The 17,945-nt window shown below is 40.0% G+C and overlaps 1 protein-coding gene across 1 annotated transcript in view; it reads left to right on the top strand.

Annotated features, from left to right (window-relative positions):
- Window positions 1–17,945, top strand: part of PTPRT (protein tyrosine phosphatase receptor type T) — a 327,684-nt gene that overhangs the window by 59,697 nt on the left and 250,042 nt on the right. Inside the window, exon 6 of the mRNA XM_030463338.1 lies at window positions 1,911–2,085. Coding sequence (XP_030319198.1) covers window positions 1,911–2,085 — 175 coding nt within the window. The remainder of the gene's footprint in view (window positions 1–1,910; window positions 2,086–17,945) is intronic.

The raw sequence follows: 17,945 nt of genomic DNA, 5'->3' as shown, positions 1-17,945 counted from the left end.
TAAGCACTCAGCCATACATCAGAAGAGATAGAACAAGCAGAGGAGGTCTTTACTTCTGCTTAATTCCAGTTTTCTCTCCTCTCCTTAGGCCAGAGTCAGTCCCTGTCTTAATAGGGAAACTTACTCTAACATGTGAGTTTACTACCTGGATGGTGAAAAGAGGCATAACCAGTTTGTACCCCGTTTTCCTCCATCCCGTTTTCCCTTGACTGCAGATTGTTCCTTTTAGTCCCTCACTAAAAGATCAAAACATTCTTAATGTCTATATTTCTTTTCACCCTCCTGGTTGGACTTGAAAGGCTGCGTTGTGGGATTCAAGTGGGTTTAGTAACAACCTTAACAACTCATTTTCAGTTCTAGAGTTAGAAATCAGTTATCAAACTCAAGATGGGAAGTGCATTTTTCTCTGTGAAGGACAAAATTATTTCTTTTGCCCTAAGTAGTGCTTGGACATGGGAACCCCTGACATTACCATGAAAATTCACTAAATGTGTGATTAAACACCTGATGTCCTAAATGAGTCAAGGGTATTCTCTTCCTATTTGTACTGGATTTGTCCATAGGACCAATCCAAAAATTTCAGAATGCTAAAAGCAGTGACCAAGATTTTATTCTCAACCTGGGCTGCTGTACTGAAGGCCTGGACCACCCAATATTTGAGGCAGACAAGAATGGCCCTTGTCTTGGTTGCTGGGGCATTTGTAGTCACATAACAGATTTTCCTTGAACTTTTTTAAATTGACTTCAGATATTTTAATATATTTACAAATAAAAAATTCAAATCTGGTTTAAATAATAAGGGGAATCAGTTTACCTAATCATAAAAATGAAAATTACTCTTGGGAAAAAGACTTGAGTTGGTGGGAAATGTATTTGGGATCATGTAAAAATGACTTGACAGTCACTTGAATTGTACTCTCATTACAGCTCTCCACCTAAAAATTACATTTTTATCAGAAATTTATAAACCTGTGATTTACTTTTAGCATCCACTGAGATATATTTTTGGCCTATTCTTTATTTTTTTTTTTAGTTCTTTCAGTGAAATCTTCCCCCAGTTATGACTAGATGTGTATAAAAACACTTTCCACCTCAGGCAATATGAAACTTTTTCCTATGAGAAGGAAAGATTTGGGAGGAAATCATAATTTTTGCTAGTGGAAACCCATTTTCTCTCTAAAATTAAAACACTTAATGAAAATAGATTTTGAAACATCCCCAAAACTCAAGTACTAGAAACTGGCAAAACAGGGGGGTGTTTTCCTTTGAAACTCCTAATAAACAAGACCAGCTGAGCAAGTTCAGGTGTTGATGTTTTGGAGAACTTCTGTTTCTAGCCAGTTCTTCCTCTGTCCCTTTTCTGGGTGGGAGAACATAGTCTGGCATGGGCAGGGAGGTTTATTGAGGAATTTTGGACATACAAGGATGTCTGCCCATCCAACCATTTTATTGAAGTTGGTCCAGAATCAAAACTTTACACCTGAAAAGACCAAATTTTGGAAATCTCTTCATTTGTAGCTTTTCCCCAGGCGTACAATATCCATTCATCTGTAGTATTTTCATATCCTAGCCAGGCCTCTGAGCATACTGTGTTCAGATGCAGACTCTGAGCTGGCACTCTGGCTTTTCCAGTACATGGAAAACACTTCAAGCGCCCCCAAAATATTTTAAAAATTAAATAGACATGAAAACGTAGAAGTATATTTAAAACTATTTAAGCTCTAGGTCACACAATCCTGCAAGTTTGTCAGGTGTATGGTAATTTCTTGCAAAATTGTGCTTGCATAAATGCTGCCCTCGTGATGTGAACGTGGGGGTCTGAGCGATGTTAAGCATCACAGAGAGCGAGTTGCATATGGATGCAGCATCTGTGCTTTCCTGACTCCTATCATTTTTCTCTGCCTCTCCAGCAGTGGAATGGAAGGGACACAGCATTAATGGTCACACGAGTGGTTAACCACAGACGTTTTTCTGCCACTGTCAGTGTTGCTGACACCTCTCAGCGCAGCATCAGCAAGTACCGCTGTGTCATTCGTTCCGATGGTGGCTCCGGAGTTTCCAATTATGCAGAATTAATAGTGAAAGGTAAGTTGTACCAAAGCAACAGCTTTATGTAATTTGAGTCTTTCCTACTAGGTGGCATCTCTGTCTAAAGATTAGCATCCTGGTGGACTGTTTTCTTTCATTCATGTTTAAGTAGGTGACAAAGGTAAAAGTGACATGAATTGCAGTTGCTTTCTTAAATACTTGAATCAAAAATTTGTTTGCATGCAGCCCTCTTCATAAGCTTTTGTAGTCATACGTGGTAGCTATGGGCACTTCTAATGCAGTCAGCTGGACAGTTTCTGTCAGTCAGCTTCGTCTGCCTCCCTTTACAGTAATTTATCAGGCATCCAGAATCATGTGATGGATCACGACATGTCAGAAGAACCTGCTCGAGGCTGCCAGGAGTTAATGAAGGGATTAATTCTGATGTCCTGAAGTACACAGAAACATCAGTAATTCTTGAGGATATTAGGGTCTTATTCTTGTTATTTACTGTGATTCAAGAGATGATACTGTGCCTGACACGTGCAAGATATGTCTTAATCTTGCTTCCATGAGACATGCAGTAAAGTGCTATTTACTGTACTGGATTTTCTTGTGATGGTTGGTTTGGTCTTTTTCCTAATTTATGCTGAGCTACACCACAGGGATGCTCATTGCTTCCTGGGTGGAGATATCAGAAGATCAGAAGGTGGCTAAATTGCTCCTGAGATGTTCTGTGATTGGGGTGGGGATGGCATCAGTGAGGAGTCTCCTCACTGGGAATAATTTTATTGATCTGAGTGGTTTGCTTTTCTATGAAATTGGAAGGTTGATGGAGAAACAAGATTACTTTTGCCCATTGTTATACTTTCTGCTGATTTATTTGAGCATCAATATCCTGATGCCTTTACAATGCCTTGAAAAACTTGTGTGCTGCAAATATTCAGACTACACAAATAATGAAAAAAATGCTTCTGTTAGATGCCAAGTGCTTTTAATTCCCTCTCAGTGATCTTGCATCTTATTCAAATCCAGAGGAATTAATGTGTGATTAAAATGGAACTGAGTTGCCAGGAGTAGCATATCTAGTGTTGTATCACAGCTAAATGGAGGGAAGGCAAAATATCATAATATGCAAAGTTGTGGGGTGCCTGCCATGTTCCCATTCAACAATGTAAAAAGGAATAAAAAGAGAAGAGTAAGTTATAAACACAAATGGTTGGATGTCCACCAGGACAGACAGTGGCAGATTGATTGCTGGATTATTTGGGCAGAAGTGTTGCTAAAAGAAATTTTATTGGAGTGATCCTGTTATGGGTACCTACACACCTCTGCTCCTTGCTCCTGCCTGGCCAGCAGGTGAGTGAAGTGATTTATTTGAGGTTATTTTGGTGCAGCTCTGGGATAGGTTGTGGTTGTCTGGCTGAGTGTTTCCAAACTGCCTGACTTCAGTCCTGATAACAGCAAATTTGTAATGCATGCACACAGGCTGAAATGAAAGCAAATTGGTATTGTCTGATTCTGAAGAGATGTTTATTGAATTGCAATAATGTACTTGGGTATACATTAAATTAGTCTGTAATTGAGGTTTTGCTCAATTGATAGTCCTGCCTCTAAGCCCACTAGTTCCAAGCTAATACTCTGCTTCTCATGTGCTTTCTTTTCATCCACTGAACATAAAATCATAGGGCATTTCCTCAACAGTAGGTTTAAAAGTGTAGATGTGTATCTCTTAAATGTAAAGATCTTTTTCCCTATGCATAAGATATTTTGGTATTGAGAAAGAAGAGAGTAATTTACATTTCTCAGTTTTAATTGTAATATTTAGTAAATACAGAGACATTTTGCTTTGAAATACACCTTCTACTTCTACATCTCAGATTGTACCAGCAAATTAAACAGTAAAATCAAACACCCATCACCTTCTGCTGCTTCCTTACTCCTCCCTTGACTTGTTGGACAACTTTACTAAGAAGAGTGTCCTATTTGAAAATAATTAGTAGAAATCTTGTATAAGACACCATAATTCTTAGTTTCAAATAATTACAGTTTATTTAGAGGCAGCTGATACCTCTGTAGCACTTAGAAAATGCTTTTCTTTAGAGCTGTCTGCTGTCTCTGCTGATTCCTTTCTGTCTTCTGACTGTTGCAAGGCTTGTATAAATACCAATACATTTTTCTTCTCTTTGCACTCTAGAATCATAATAGTCAAGCCAGAGAAACCTATCATTTCCATCTTGTATACCTTACCATCCTTTGGTGCTCCAGTGGAAATAGCTCTTCCCTATTTATCTCTCCCTGTTGCACATGTAGTAATTTCATACAATTTTGTACTGGGTGCTTTTCAAACAACCCAGAGATTCCACATCTTCCCATGCTGATCGCATACAAATGGATTGCTTCTTGTCTGTAATTTTCTTTTAAGTAAAAGCTGCATGGGAGTTATTCATATTCTGGATTTGCCTTGGGTAAAGATTGTTTAAAATACTATGGAAATTGGTTGTAATCCTATAATTTAGGGTGTGTACTAATGGTAATGTCCTTCCAGGACACTGGCCACATAATGTGAGGTTGTGTTTAAACTCTGTGTGTATGAAGGTTTGTTTGCCACTGTTTGGTTTTTTTTTTTTCCTGATCCCTTTCAGATATTCTGAATGCTGAAATTATTCCTTGCTGGTGGCAATCCATGGAAATCTGATAAAGAGGGAGTACTACAGCATCTGTAACCTATTTTTCATGAGCTGATTTTTCACCTTCCAGGAAGTCCCTCAAAATGATTTTGTTGCTACCTGATGCAAATTCTTTCAAGCCTCAGACTGTTGCCTTAGGGTCTGTTCTGCTATTACAGAGGTAGGAGTGCTCAGCAAAACCCCTCTAAAGACCTCCAGGGCTATCTTCTAGTTCTCTTCAGTTTTGTCTTGATTGATTTTCAAAGTGTTCAATTACTCAACTTGGATGAAAAACAACCTGTCTCTTAACTGAGTGCCTTTCTGTCCTCATTGTCAGGTTTGGGACAGCTCATTTTTTATCAGTCACTCTCTCTTTGAGGTTTTAGATGCAAGAAGCTGATGCCTTCAGTGACAACAGGGGGAGAAATGCTTTGGTTTTCAGGCTTGCTTCCTTTGGTGTTTTGGGTTTTTTTTCCTTTAAGTTTTTTTCTAGTATGATACTTGTTACTGCAATTGCACTGTCTATTTATTAACTCACCAGGTACTCAGTGAAAACTGCTCCAGTAATCCAAGGGTTTTCCTTATAAGTAGGTGCTAGGATTAAAAAAAACAACCAAACCTCTCCAAACAACAAAACAAAAGCAAGCCACACAAAATCCACAACCAAAAATCTATCAAGTTATCAGAGCTGAGATACTCAAGTGTGAAAAGCATTATAATTATGGGTTCACATAATTCTATATATAAAACTTGTCCAGTATTAAATATAGTGTGCAAATTCCAGATTCACATTTATAAGGCAGATAAAATAAAAACCTCTACAGGTATTTTGACAATATCAGTATTTATTATTGGGGTTGTATCCAGAATAGTTTCAGCTAATTGCTAAACAGCAAGGAGTCAGAACTTAAAGGCAGGAAGAAATAAGAACATCTTTGATCTACAACTGATGGTGGGCTGGAGCTGGCCCTAGAAATGTCACATTAGGCCCTTTGTAGGTTTCCTGGAATTAAACAAACCCAGTTTAGGTCTGAAAGTATGTAATACCTTGTTACTTGTAGACTGGAGTAGAGCTTGTTCCTGGGATGAAAATGCAATTGCCTTCAGTGTTACTCTTTAGGATGCTCACCAGCTCCTGAGTCTTTACTTCATATAAAGCAATTATTAATTAGTAAAGCAATCACTGCTTATTGCTTTGTGTATTATTATTTATTTCTTTTCATCTCTGATGCACAGATAGATCTACACCCCAGGATATTGATGCCAAAAGTAATCATTAAAAATAGCATAACACCTTTGCCATCATGGGGTAATATAACAACTCTTTCCATGGTGATTCTCCTGTCCCCGTGTTTCACACAGGAGACTGAGTGTTGATATCAAAAGTCAACAGCTCTTCTCTTTTACTCTCAGGATGGACTGAGTCTGGTCCTGCCCTTGGAACTCCTTAGCAGATAAGATGAGCTGTGGTATGTGGGCACTATAGATTTTACTGTTAAAAAAGCTGTGGTTCTGTTGGGTTTTTTTTTCCTAGCACACATTAATAATTTCAGCTAGGAATTTTCATGCCTTCCAGCTACTTATCAGACTCATCCAGGTCTCAGGAGTTGCTGGGTAGGTTTGAATTAATCTGCCTGAGTAATGCACATTTATCAAGGTCCTCAAAGTTATCAGGAGAAAGTCTCCTGGAGCTACCAAAAGCCTCAGTAAAGCTGTGATAATGAGGACTCCCCTCAGGATATGTGCTACCTCTTTCTCTATTTTTTCCAGTTTACACAAACAGTTTCAGTCTGCAGAATTTATGTGTACTTGTGAGAAGGGAAGTGTAGATTTGATAAAGCATGTAATGATTTTGCTCTTCTGAACACTACACCAGCACAGAATGCATTTTGTGTGCAACTGAACCATTTAGGACAGTTCTGCTGCCTTTGAAATTACCAAACAAGGGAGAATGGGTTTGTGATTGCAGGGTGGCTGAAAAAGCCACTTCCATTCCTTTATTTCTTTGCAGTCTCAGTGGTGCAGGGAATGAAGTAGTCTTTTCCTTCATGTTTGCATCTGACTGGTAATCACTTGAACTTCTTGTTGCTCTATTTAATAGGATAGCTCAGTGTATCCTACTAACTGCCTTAACTCAGTTTTAATCTTTAGGTGGATGCATGGTGAGAAAAAAGGGGAGGCAAAGAGATTACAAGCACCCATTCACCCTCACCAAGAGCTTTTAACTTCTTTCAGTCCAATTTTTTATCTTTCCATGAAGTGGATGGGGGTGATGTGAAGACAAAGCCATTGGTTCCATAGAAATCAGCAGTTGGGGTGAACAACTTCTTTTTCACACTGGAAACATTTCCTTCTCCCTCTGTTAACCTCCAGAAGAGAACTGGGAAATTAAGCCATTTCCTTGAGAAATTATTAATGTGTACTTAAAATACAGGATCCAATTTTCAGAACTGCACTGAATACCACACAGACTTCCAGTCATGTTCCACCATGTGCATTCCTTGTTTCTTATACTTACATTAGTCAACAAAATCTAAGTTAGAGTAAGAATATCCAGGAAGATTATGGTGCTCCAGCTGGGGTTCCAGGAAAGTTGGTGAACTTTCATATGTATTAACAATAGGTATTTTCTTCCAACTATTTATAGCTCTTTCTTCAGTAGCTTTTCTGTTTCTGTGTAAAAGGAGCAGGGAGTACTGTCTTAAATTTCATCTCTATTATAACCACTTGGAAAATTATACTGGTTTTCCTATCACACCACTGAGTTAAGTTTAAGGAATTTTTGGAAGATGAAGCCTGTGCCTAATTCTGAGGGTTTCCTTCAGGGTTTTTTTTTATTCACAAAGTTTTAATCTGACTGAAATTTCATTTCAGGCAGGTAGAGAGGTTGGCACAGGATGAATTCACTTTGATATTTTCTTAAAATGTATAGATTTCTAAGTATGATGTTGCTGCTGGTGTATGAAGCTCTTAACTAAATGAAGACACAAATGCAATAATAAATGGAGAAAGAGTAAAGAACAGTCTTTTTGAAGCAGGAGATACTTGAGTAAATATCTTTCAGTTTTCCAGGGATGAAATGTGTTATGGAAAGTTGTTTGTTTTTATTTCCAGTCTCCCTGATGCATCTTAGGTACCAGTTGATGCTGTGGTGGTGTGAGTGGGCAGATCACATCAGCCATGGGTCTGCTGACTGGAAGCCACTGGGGAAGGAGTCCTCCCTGACCTTAGAGAAAGCTCTAACAGCTTGTAGAGTAGTGAGAAAGTAGTACAGGGTAATTTTGTTCTGTCTCTCAAAACCAAGAGACAGCTTTTCCTTACATGAAGGAAAAAGCTTTGGGTAAAAGCTTTGGTAAAAAAAAAAGCTTTGGGGATTTTTTTTATTTAGCTTTAATTGCAGTCACATGAACTAACGGCAAGATTTCCTGGGGGAAGAAGGGAGATTTCTTGCTGCTTTGGCTAGGAACTTTTGTGTTTTGTCACTATCATATTCCTTTTTACTTTCATTCAAAAGAATCTGAGGGAATCCCCAAAGAACAAAAATAATGAAGAGGAAAGCATTGCTGGGTGGTAGACCTTCTCCTTTCTCTGTTCTCTCTCTGCTTTCCTTGACTTTGCCATGAAATGATCTTTTTGGGTAGACCTCTAGAGGAAGGAACAGAGCTTATACATCATACTACATCTGTAGTTCTGAGATGCCTTAACCCATGGGATGATATAAAGGAGATAATGGTCATAAAAGTCTAAATAAGCAGTCTTGCCTCAAAGCATCATTAATCCTTATGTGTTAAAAATGCTTCAATAATTTATATTAAATGATGGTCTTCAGATAAAAGATATGACCCAAAAATTAACAGAAACAATGTTATTAACTGGTGTGTATTCCAGTAAGCCATACCCATCAATGAACTTCCCATTTTGGAGAAGGCTCCCAGCAAACTGTGCAGCTGGTGGAAGCAGGGACACTGTCAAAGTGCAAATCAAAGTCTCAGCCTACATGGGATTACACTTGCATTTGAAAAAGATGGGCAGGGAAATCTCACATGCTTCCTGCTGCCTCATCTTGCAGAAAGACAGCAGTGTTGCTGCTGAGTGTAAATAGTATTAACTCTTAACTGCAGCTCTTGGGTTTTCAGTACTGGAGTTTGCCATTGTGCTGCAGTAGCTGTCAGTGCACTCAAACCACTGCCTTAAATAAATTTGGCAGTGCCAGACCCAGTGTAAGGAAGCCTGGCTACTGCTCTCCTTCAGAAATACATTAGTTCCTGCAGCTAACAGGCTTTCTGGAAGGGGCTTGTATTTTCTGTAGGGTGGATGAACTAAGAAGTTCAAAATCACCTGTGGAAAGGAGAATTTCTGCCCTGAGCAAGGTGCTAATGAACTCCCCAGTCATCTTTACCTTGATTTAAGCTTTACTCTTTGTTAGCACTGAACTGTGAATCTGCTTCATACATGGCTGGATTTCTTAGGATGTGTGCAGTGTTTCCCCAGCCTTTCTATTTATTTTTATTATGAAACACATATTGCAAAGCAAGAGATAGAACAGTTAAAAGCAATATATTAGTTCCCAGTGAGCTGTGCTGAAGGCCACCTGGATTTGTTGTGTTTAGCTGGTTTTGCCTTGGTACACCTGGAACCACCTTTGGTTGTGTTGAGGTCTAACCCTTTCCTAAGCAATCTTTCTTTGTGTGTGTACTCAGCCTTCTTATAGATTTTCAGGTCATTGTGATAAATTTTTATCTTCCTCTGAGCACAGGGCTACATGTGCCTCAGCTGCTCTGCTGGGTTTGGAGGCTGCCATTTAGAAGCTGAAGCTCTAATCCCAAGGTAAAGAAGGTTGAATGTTTTAGAGGAAAGCATGATATAGCTTTGTAAACACTGAATGGTTGAGTTCAGAGCTAAGGATATTAGCATTATGGCAGCTCCAGAATCCTTTTAGCTTCAAAGCTAGGGCGATGACAAAAGTCTTTTGAAGTCTGTTAGCAGTGCTGAATGAGAGCTATTCAGCAAGCTTGTGTTAGGTATTCAGGTGAATGGGATTTATAAAGTTTGCTTAGTATTTCCCTCTGAATGAAGGAGCTGAACCGCTTTGCTTTCAAAAAGCCAGGAGAACTGAACTCCAGGGAGAAGCTGAGTATTGGTTCTGTTTGCATTTGTCCTATCTGAATGAAGAGATTAAATAGCTTGTTTCTGTGTTAAGGAAAGAATGATCACTTTGAAATTAGTTCCCCACTCAGCTGTGAGATTGAGGCCAGAAAACAGCCAACATTACAGTTTTGAATTCAGATTTTTGCAGCCAGCCTTCTCCACCTCCACCCATTTGAAGACTGCTTCATTTTTTTTTCTACACAAATAAGTTCCCAGCATCCATTTGAGCCATAAGATTATGGAATACACTTTACATGACATCACCACACTAGAATCTTGTGCTGTTTTTAAACTTTGATCTGATGTGTTATTCTTCTGCCATGATAAATACCACCACTGGTGCCTCTCTTCTCCAATAATGGTTCTGATCACCTCATCAATGTGATCCCTGTCCTAAGAGCAAACCTGCTGATCAGCAGTTAAATAGGATGAGGATTACAGAAAGCCCTGCGGCTATTTTCATAGAATCATAGAATTGGCTGGGTTGGAAGGGACCTCAGAGATCATCGAGTCCAACCCTTTTACCACTGTTGTGGTTGCTAGACCATGGCACTGAGTGCCACATCCAGTCTCTTTTTAAATATCTCCAGACACAGAGAATCCACTGCTTCCCTGGGCAGCCCATTCCAGTGTCTGATCACTCTCTCCGTAAAGAAATTCTTTCTAATATCTAACCTAAACTTCCCCTGGCACAACTTGAGACCCTGCCCTCTTGTCTTATTGAAAGTCGTCTGGCAAAAGAGCCCAACCCCCTACCTGGCTCCAAACTCCTTTCAGGGAGTTGTAGAGAGTGATGAGGTCTCCCCTGAGCCTCCTCTTCTTTAGGCTGAACAGCCCCAGCTCTCTCAGCCTCTCCTCATAGGGTCTGTGCTCGAGTCCCTTCACCAGCCTGGTTGCCCTCCTTTGGACCTGCTCCAGGACCTCAATCTCCTTCCTGAACTGGGGAGCCCAGAACTGGACACAGGACTCAAGCTGTGGCCTTACCAGGGCTGAGCACAGGGGCAGAATCCCTTCCCTGGACCTGCTGGCCACGCTGTTCCTGAGCCAGCCCAGGATGCCATTGGCTTTCTTGGCCACCTGGGCACACTGCTGGCTCATGTTCAGCTTCCTGTCAATCCAGACTCCCAGGTCCCTTTCTGCCACTCTGTGCCCCGCCTGGAGCTCCCCATGGGGTTGTTGTGGCCTAAGTGCAGGACCCGGCACTTGGCCGTGTTAAACCTCATCCCGTTGGAATCAGCCCAACTCTCCAGTCTGTCCAGGTCCCTCTGCAGAGCCCTCCTGCCTTCCAGCTGATCCACACTCCCCCCCCAGCTTGGTGTCATCTGCAAATTTGCTGATGATGGACTCAATCCCTTCGTCTAAGTCGTCGATAAAGATATTGAACAGAACTGGGCCCAACACTGATTCCTGGGGGACACCACTAGTGACCAGCTGCCAACTGGATGCAGCCCCGTTCAGCACCACTCTCTGGGCCCGGCCCTCCAGCCAGTTCCTAACCCAGCACAGAGTGCCCCTGTCCAAGCTGTGGGCTGACAGCTTTTCCAGGAGAATGCCATGGGAGATGGTGTCAAAGGCCTTGCTGAAGTCCAGGTAGACCACATCCACAGCTTTCCCCTCATCCCCCAGGCAGTCCCCTGATCATAAAAGGAGCTCAGGTTAGTCAGACAGGACCTGCCCTTCCTAAACCCGTGCTGGCTGAGTCTGATCCCCTGTTCATCCTGCAGGAGCTGTGTGATTGCCCCCAGGATGAGCTGCTCCATAACCCTGCCAGGCACTGAGGTCAGGCTGACGGGCCTGTAGTTTCCCGGGTCCTCTTTCTGGCCCTTTTTGTGGATTGGTGTGACATTCCCCAACTTCCAGTCATCTGGGATGTCCCCAGTGAGCCAGGACTGTTGGTAGATGACAGAGAGAGGCTTGGCGAGCTCTTCTGACAGCTCCTTCATTACCCTTGGGTGGATCCCATCTGGTCCCATAGACTTGTGGGGATCCAACCATCTCAGTAGGTCACTGACTGTGTCCTTCAGGATTACAGGGGGGCTGTTTAGATTCATGTCACTTTCTATGAGCTCCAGAAGCCATCCGTCTTCAGGGTAACCTGTCTTTCTGCTGAAAACTGAGGTAAAGAAGGTGTTAAATACCTCAGCCTTTTCTTCATCTTTGACAACTATATTCCCACCCGTGTCCAGTAAAGGATGGATGTTTTCCTTGCCCCTTCTTTTGCTGCTGATGTATCTGTAGAAGGATTTTTTGTTATCCTTCACAGAGGTGGCGAGATTCAGTTCACATTTTGCCTTTGTCTCTCTGATTTTCTTTCGACATGACTTAACAATATTCCTTAATTCCTCCTAAGTAGTTAGCCCTTTTTTCCATAATTGGTAGGCCCTCCTCTTAGCCCTAATTTTAATAATTACCCGATGATTTTGAGAAGAAAATTCCCATATAACACAATGTTTCCTAGGGTCCATACTGCCTGCTGAACAGCTGTGCTGTAACACCTTCGGGATGGACCTTGTAGAACTCTGGCTTGGCTTATTTGTGGCTCTCTCCTAATATTGCTGATTTTTCTAGCTTCTTTTATTAGGAATAATTTCAGCTGCTTTGCTCTGCTGTGCAAGCATGTGAAAATGCCTATCAGAAGAAGTTATTCCAGTCCTCTTTCTTTTTTTTTTTTTTTTTCCAAACCAGGTTTCTCTCCAGTGCATCCTTTGCCTCTCTCTTTTTCTCAGTGGGAAACTTTCCATCAGTGTTTGTTCATATGTGAGGAAGATGCAAATAGCTGCAAGACTTTGGTTCTCTCTCTTTGAATCCTATAAATCAGTCTTTGCATTTGCTTTACTGTCCTATTTATTAGCCTGCAGCTAATACTGAATTGCATGACAGACTACAACTTATAAACTATTTGTTCCCTCAGCAGGATAAAGACACAAATTAGAATGGAAGAGGTTTGGGTTGCTTGCTTTCTTAATTTTCTTTTTTCCTTTCATATTATGGCAAATACTTCTTTTACTGCTGCTGCTTATGAGTTTTTTGACCTGACTGCACACTACTGACCATATAATAGTACCTTTTAATCAGTGGTAAGATGATATTCTGTCAGAACCAGGTTTCTCACTAAATAGCAGCTTGTCTGTATTTTCCAAGATTTTGAGGTTGAAACTTTAAGCACCTCTGTGCTTGCTTGTTCATTGTTTTCTGCCATTTCCCGTGTGCTTAACCTTACCTTTGTTCCATATCTTTTGCTGTATTTGATGAGTAAAAATATTTTACTTCTATTTTGTGTCAAGAATATCCTCTCTGAGAGATGACCAGGAATTTTATGTTGGTTTTGTTAGGCAGCTCCAGCTGTGCAGCATTCACTGAGCTTGTGGGAAGGATTTTGATGGTTGTTTTAGTCCCAAACCCATATGCTCTTGAGAAATCCTGTTGTGGACAAGCATTTTGTATAAATTTCTGCATATTTACCAACAAGAAGTGTTAAGTAATACTTTCTCAGTATTTTCTTGTCCAAGATGTAAAACTGGAGAAGTTCCCCTGCTGCTGGTATTAAATTATGTATTCAAAGCTCTGAGAGTAGGAGTCTCAATTTTAACAACCTCTGAGTCTGTTGATTTTCTTTTGCCTGTTAGAAAGGACAGGACTCCATTAAAAGCTGTGTGGATCAGGTGACACAATTTGAGGGGAGATAAGGCTTAATTCTGACATTAGAATTAAATTGCACACTGACACTAATTAATAAAAAATATGCTCTTTATCTCTGAGATACAACCTTTTCATGGTCCTCTCCAAAGCTTTGCCAATTTGATATAATTTAACATTACTTAACACTGCATTTAGTCAAGGAGTCTGAGGAAACTCATTCTCTTACAGAATTATCCTCAAATTCACCATAATTCCTTCTTATGTCATCTTGGAATCACAGTCCTGTTATAGTCTTTGCAGTAGGATTATTGGTATTTTCTGAGCAAAAAAGAAGTTTTAATATTCTTCCTTTCAAAGCTGTGATAGTTTCAGGAGGAAACAGGGTATTCTCTCTTCCAAGATTTACCTTCAAAATAGAAAATCTGAATTTTCTGTATATCTCAGCCACAAGTATAGCAGTTCTATACTCATAAGGAAGTTATATATTTTTTTTTAATGAATCTCATCTCACTTGCAGGTATAGTGACAGAAAGAAAAAATGTTTCATCTAATTGACCTTGCACATTATGCAAACCATAGAATTTACAGGTTGTTCTTTCATCCTGTGCAATGCCATATGAATAAGGCAAAATCATTTTTGAAGGCTTGATCAGGATTAAAAGTTTTGAAATTACAGAAAACCTCCACACCCTTAGGTGAGCTCTCTGTTTAAATATCTTTAGAGCTGTTTGTCCATACCTTATTGCAGTCAAGTATTTCCAGCTTTTGTACATAACAGTTCTTGAGTCTTTTTGCTGAATATAATAAATCTTGAAGTTCTGAACATTTTGTTTTTATAGAACACATTGACCACAATCTTGGCTTTGTTTTGTTATCATAGGTAGGTGTTTCAAGTATCTTTGCAAGGTTCCTTGGAAGATGTTTATTTGTGAAATATGTTCTTTTGTTTCCACAATGAATACTTTTACCTCTCATGTTTTTTTTTTTTGCTATGATTGGGAAACCTTTAAGGACAGATTTTATGTTTTTCTAACAAAATTCTAACACAAGCCTCTTCAGCAGTGACAAAGAACAGAACTATAAACGTGCTACATGCTCATGGCACATAGAATGGCTCAGATCTTTCCATTGCTTAACTGATGAACTGGACTCCATACCGTAACAAATAATAAATGAAACAAGAAACTACTTAAAATGGATAAAGGAGACTTGTTGGTGTTGAGTTCAGGTGTGGTAAAACTTAAAAGTGTTTTTTATCAGACAGCCTTTTGGTGTGTCTGTCATAGAAATGTCTTGAGCCCTCTCTAAAAACACTTGTGTCACCAAAAAGCTTTCATAATGGAGACAGACAAGTTTGGGGGCTTGGAGATTTTTTTTGGGGGGGTGGTTTTGGTGTGGTGGTTTGTTTTCTGTGTTTGTGTGTGTTTGTGGTGTGGGTTTTTTTTTTTTTTTTTTTTTTGTAGGTTTTTTGGTACTTGCACCAGATTTCTAACGCTGCCAGTGTACCATGAAGGCTGAACTGGTTCCATGGTACTCACTTGTGTTCCTGGTACTTTTGATTTGAGACAGTTTGAGTACTGACTCTTACATTTGGACCTCCCTGCGTGAGTGCCTCAGGATCTGAGTGCTGCTTTATGACCACTGAACCAGCTGCAAAAATGTGAGAAAAAGGATAAATGAAGTCAGATTGTCTGTGGTCTTCTTGCTCTGATAGCTCTGCACTCCATCACTGTCATCTTCGTTTTTCAGCTCTGTAGCAAGTAGTGTGGAGATCAGTACCTTGTTTAGGGGGTGAGTTTTTGGAATTCCTCTCTCCATTTATGTATTTAACCCTGATAGGAACAAAGCACAAATATTTCCTGAACATTGGCAACTGGGTAAACTGGTATTTTGGTTGTAATGGAAAATCATAGAAAGGTTTGGGTTGGAAGGGACCTTAAAGTCCATCCAGTTCAACCCCCCTGCATGGACAGGGACACCTCCCACTAGACCTAGTTGCTCAAGGCCCCATCCAACCTGGCTTCAACACTGCCAAGGTGGGGGGAAAAAATGAAATGCATATGCTTTGGGGATAAATGAGACCCAGGCTTTGTTTGGTGCTGTCTGTTTTATTTTTTTGCAGTTTCAATGTTTTGGTTTTTTTTTTGTAGTTTCAATTTTCCCCAATTTCTCACCAGCTCTGGAGTGCTCCTTGTGGAAATACCAAGACCTGTCACCCCCTGTTACAGCTGTCAGAGAGAACAGCACACACCAGCAGAGTGGAATTTCTAGCATTTATGACTGCCTCAGAATACATTTTGTGAGAAAAGATAAAGAACTGATCTCTGACTGTAATACTTTGGAGTCTTTTATAGGGAACAACTTAAATCAAGACGTGTGTTTCAAGATTGGGCTTTAAACTGAAAATAGGCAGAGATACAGCTCAGGAGAGGTGAGAGATGGAAGGAGTGTTGTGATCTGCAGGATGTTCCAAAACTCTATGTATGCTGAAGACCTGTAAGAAAATGATAAATAGAGTGATCCACCTATTTTTTCATATGGTTTAACAGATTATACTTCTGACATGAGATTACTGAGAGTGGCAACAATGCTATTTGTTGCTCTCTGGGAGGGGAGATGAGATTTTGGGCACAAATCTTGAGGTTTGTTTTGGGGGTAACATTTGAGGATATTTTAGGTGGGATGGGGAGAGGGAGTGTTTCCAGTCAGAGTTACATCTTCCTGCTTATTACAGATGTTGTAAGGATGTCTGTAATTGGCTGAATGGTCAGACTAATGAGGAAAAAGTTATATGGTAATGTTCAACTGTCCAAACCAATACTGGAGCACAAACATAAGAAAATCTTAATTAAAGCTCTCAGTAAGCTTAATGGGCTTCTGTTTTTAACTACTTAAGGTAATGCTGTGACATGTAAAACAGACATTATCCAGACTTGGAATAGTCTTGGAAAACTTTGGTTTTCTATGAACACTTAAAATGTTGTTTGCTCAATGTAACAGTTGATGGCTAAATTATTTTTTTCTGTATCAGCTGCAACCTTACTCTTGCTTAGCAAAAATTGTTTCTATTATTAAGTTTTCCTGTTTAAATTTCAGTAGGTTGGCAGCATTAGCTGTTTGTTTGGGGTTTTTGTCTTTCAAGTTTGACTTGAAAATTTCAGGTAAGTAGCTCTACTACCTGACCTTAAATGTGAGGCTTTTTCCTGTAGCTTACTGTGTTCCTTGTTGTTAGCTGAGCTAGAAACTCCTTTGCTGTTATAGTTAGAAGATAGTAAAATTAAGCAAAACTGGGGGGAGAAATGAGCAGATGTATTTACTTGTAAAATATGACTTAGAGCTCACTCTCCAGGCTGGCTTGTCTAGTGAATGTATTGAATTTTTTGTGGAACAGCATATGAATTGGCATATGCACAACATGGAATGTCTGTGACCTCTAAAGGCTTGCAAAACACTCCTGAACATTTTTATACAACTTTGATTTGCTTAACTCTTTCAAGTCTGAGCAATCTCACTCCCCTCTGTATTCAAGGACAGCTGAGCTGTCTTTGGCAGCCTGTACCTTATTCCTGGGTTTTCTGGCTTGGGTTTTTTTTCTGATTTTTGGCAGAGGATTGTGTCTCCATTTGAAAAGCACTGCAGCAGCAATAGGGGGAAGGAGTTGGATTTTTTTTCCTCGATATCATCAGGAAAAAAATAGTGTAAAGGCAAGTACAACTGCAATGGACTGGCTGCTTAGCTGAGAAAGGGCTTCGAGTGACACTGCCAAAACTACAGGAGAGCAAATCCTCATACCCAAAGCATGATTTGAAGGTTAAGTGAGACCCTGGAGAAATACCCTTCCAAAGTTTAATGCAGTGCAGCTGGTGAAATGTAGGTGAAAATTATTTCAAGTGGCTTTTGTGCGTTAAATTAGCAACCTCCAGTACTTCACTGATACTAACTGCTTGAAAAAGAAAAAAAGGAGGTTTCTGTCCTAGGTAAAACCATTGTACATCTTTTTCTCAGTTTTGCCATTGTTGTATGTGCCCATTCCTTCTGGCTCTCATTAGGTGCTCTCTGGAGCAGCAATTTAAGTGCCAGCCCATGATGTTACCCACCCATCAGCATGTCTGTCCACATCAAAATGTTTTCTGCAGGTGAGGTGATAATTTTCCTTCCATCAATCAAAGTTTTGTCATATCAGACAAATGGTCCTTTGGATTCTGCAACGTCTATTTATCTTGTTTCCAGTTTGAACAAAGAAAAATACAGTGGGTACTTCTGGTAGACGTGAATGGAGAAAATAAATAATAATTGGACAGTAAGACATTTGAGTTGCTAGGGTTACTCCAAATTAATAGAGGTTTATTTTCCATTACAAGAGTGCAGTTCCTTGTACAGGGGCTGCACTATTGCTACCCATTGCTTTATAGGTGTTTCTGTAAAAAGCAAAAGAGGAATGGCAGTTTATTTCACAACAAG

Source organism: Calypte anna, chromosome 20 (assembly GCF_003957555.1).
Source record: "Calypte anna isolate BGI_N300 chromosome 20, bCalAnn1_v1.p, whole genome shotgun sequence".
In the NCBI taxonomy this organism is placed as follows: domain Eukaryota; kingdom Metazoa; phylum Chordata; class Aves; order Apodiformes; family Trochilidae; genus Calypte; species Calypte anna.
Note: the sequence above shows the minus strand (reverse complement) of the source record. Positions and strands in the feature narration are given on the sequence as shown.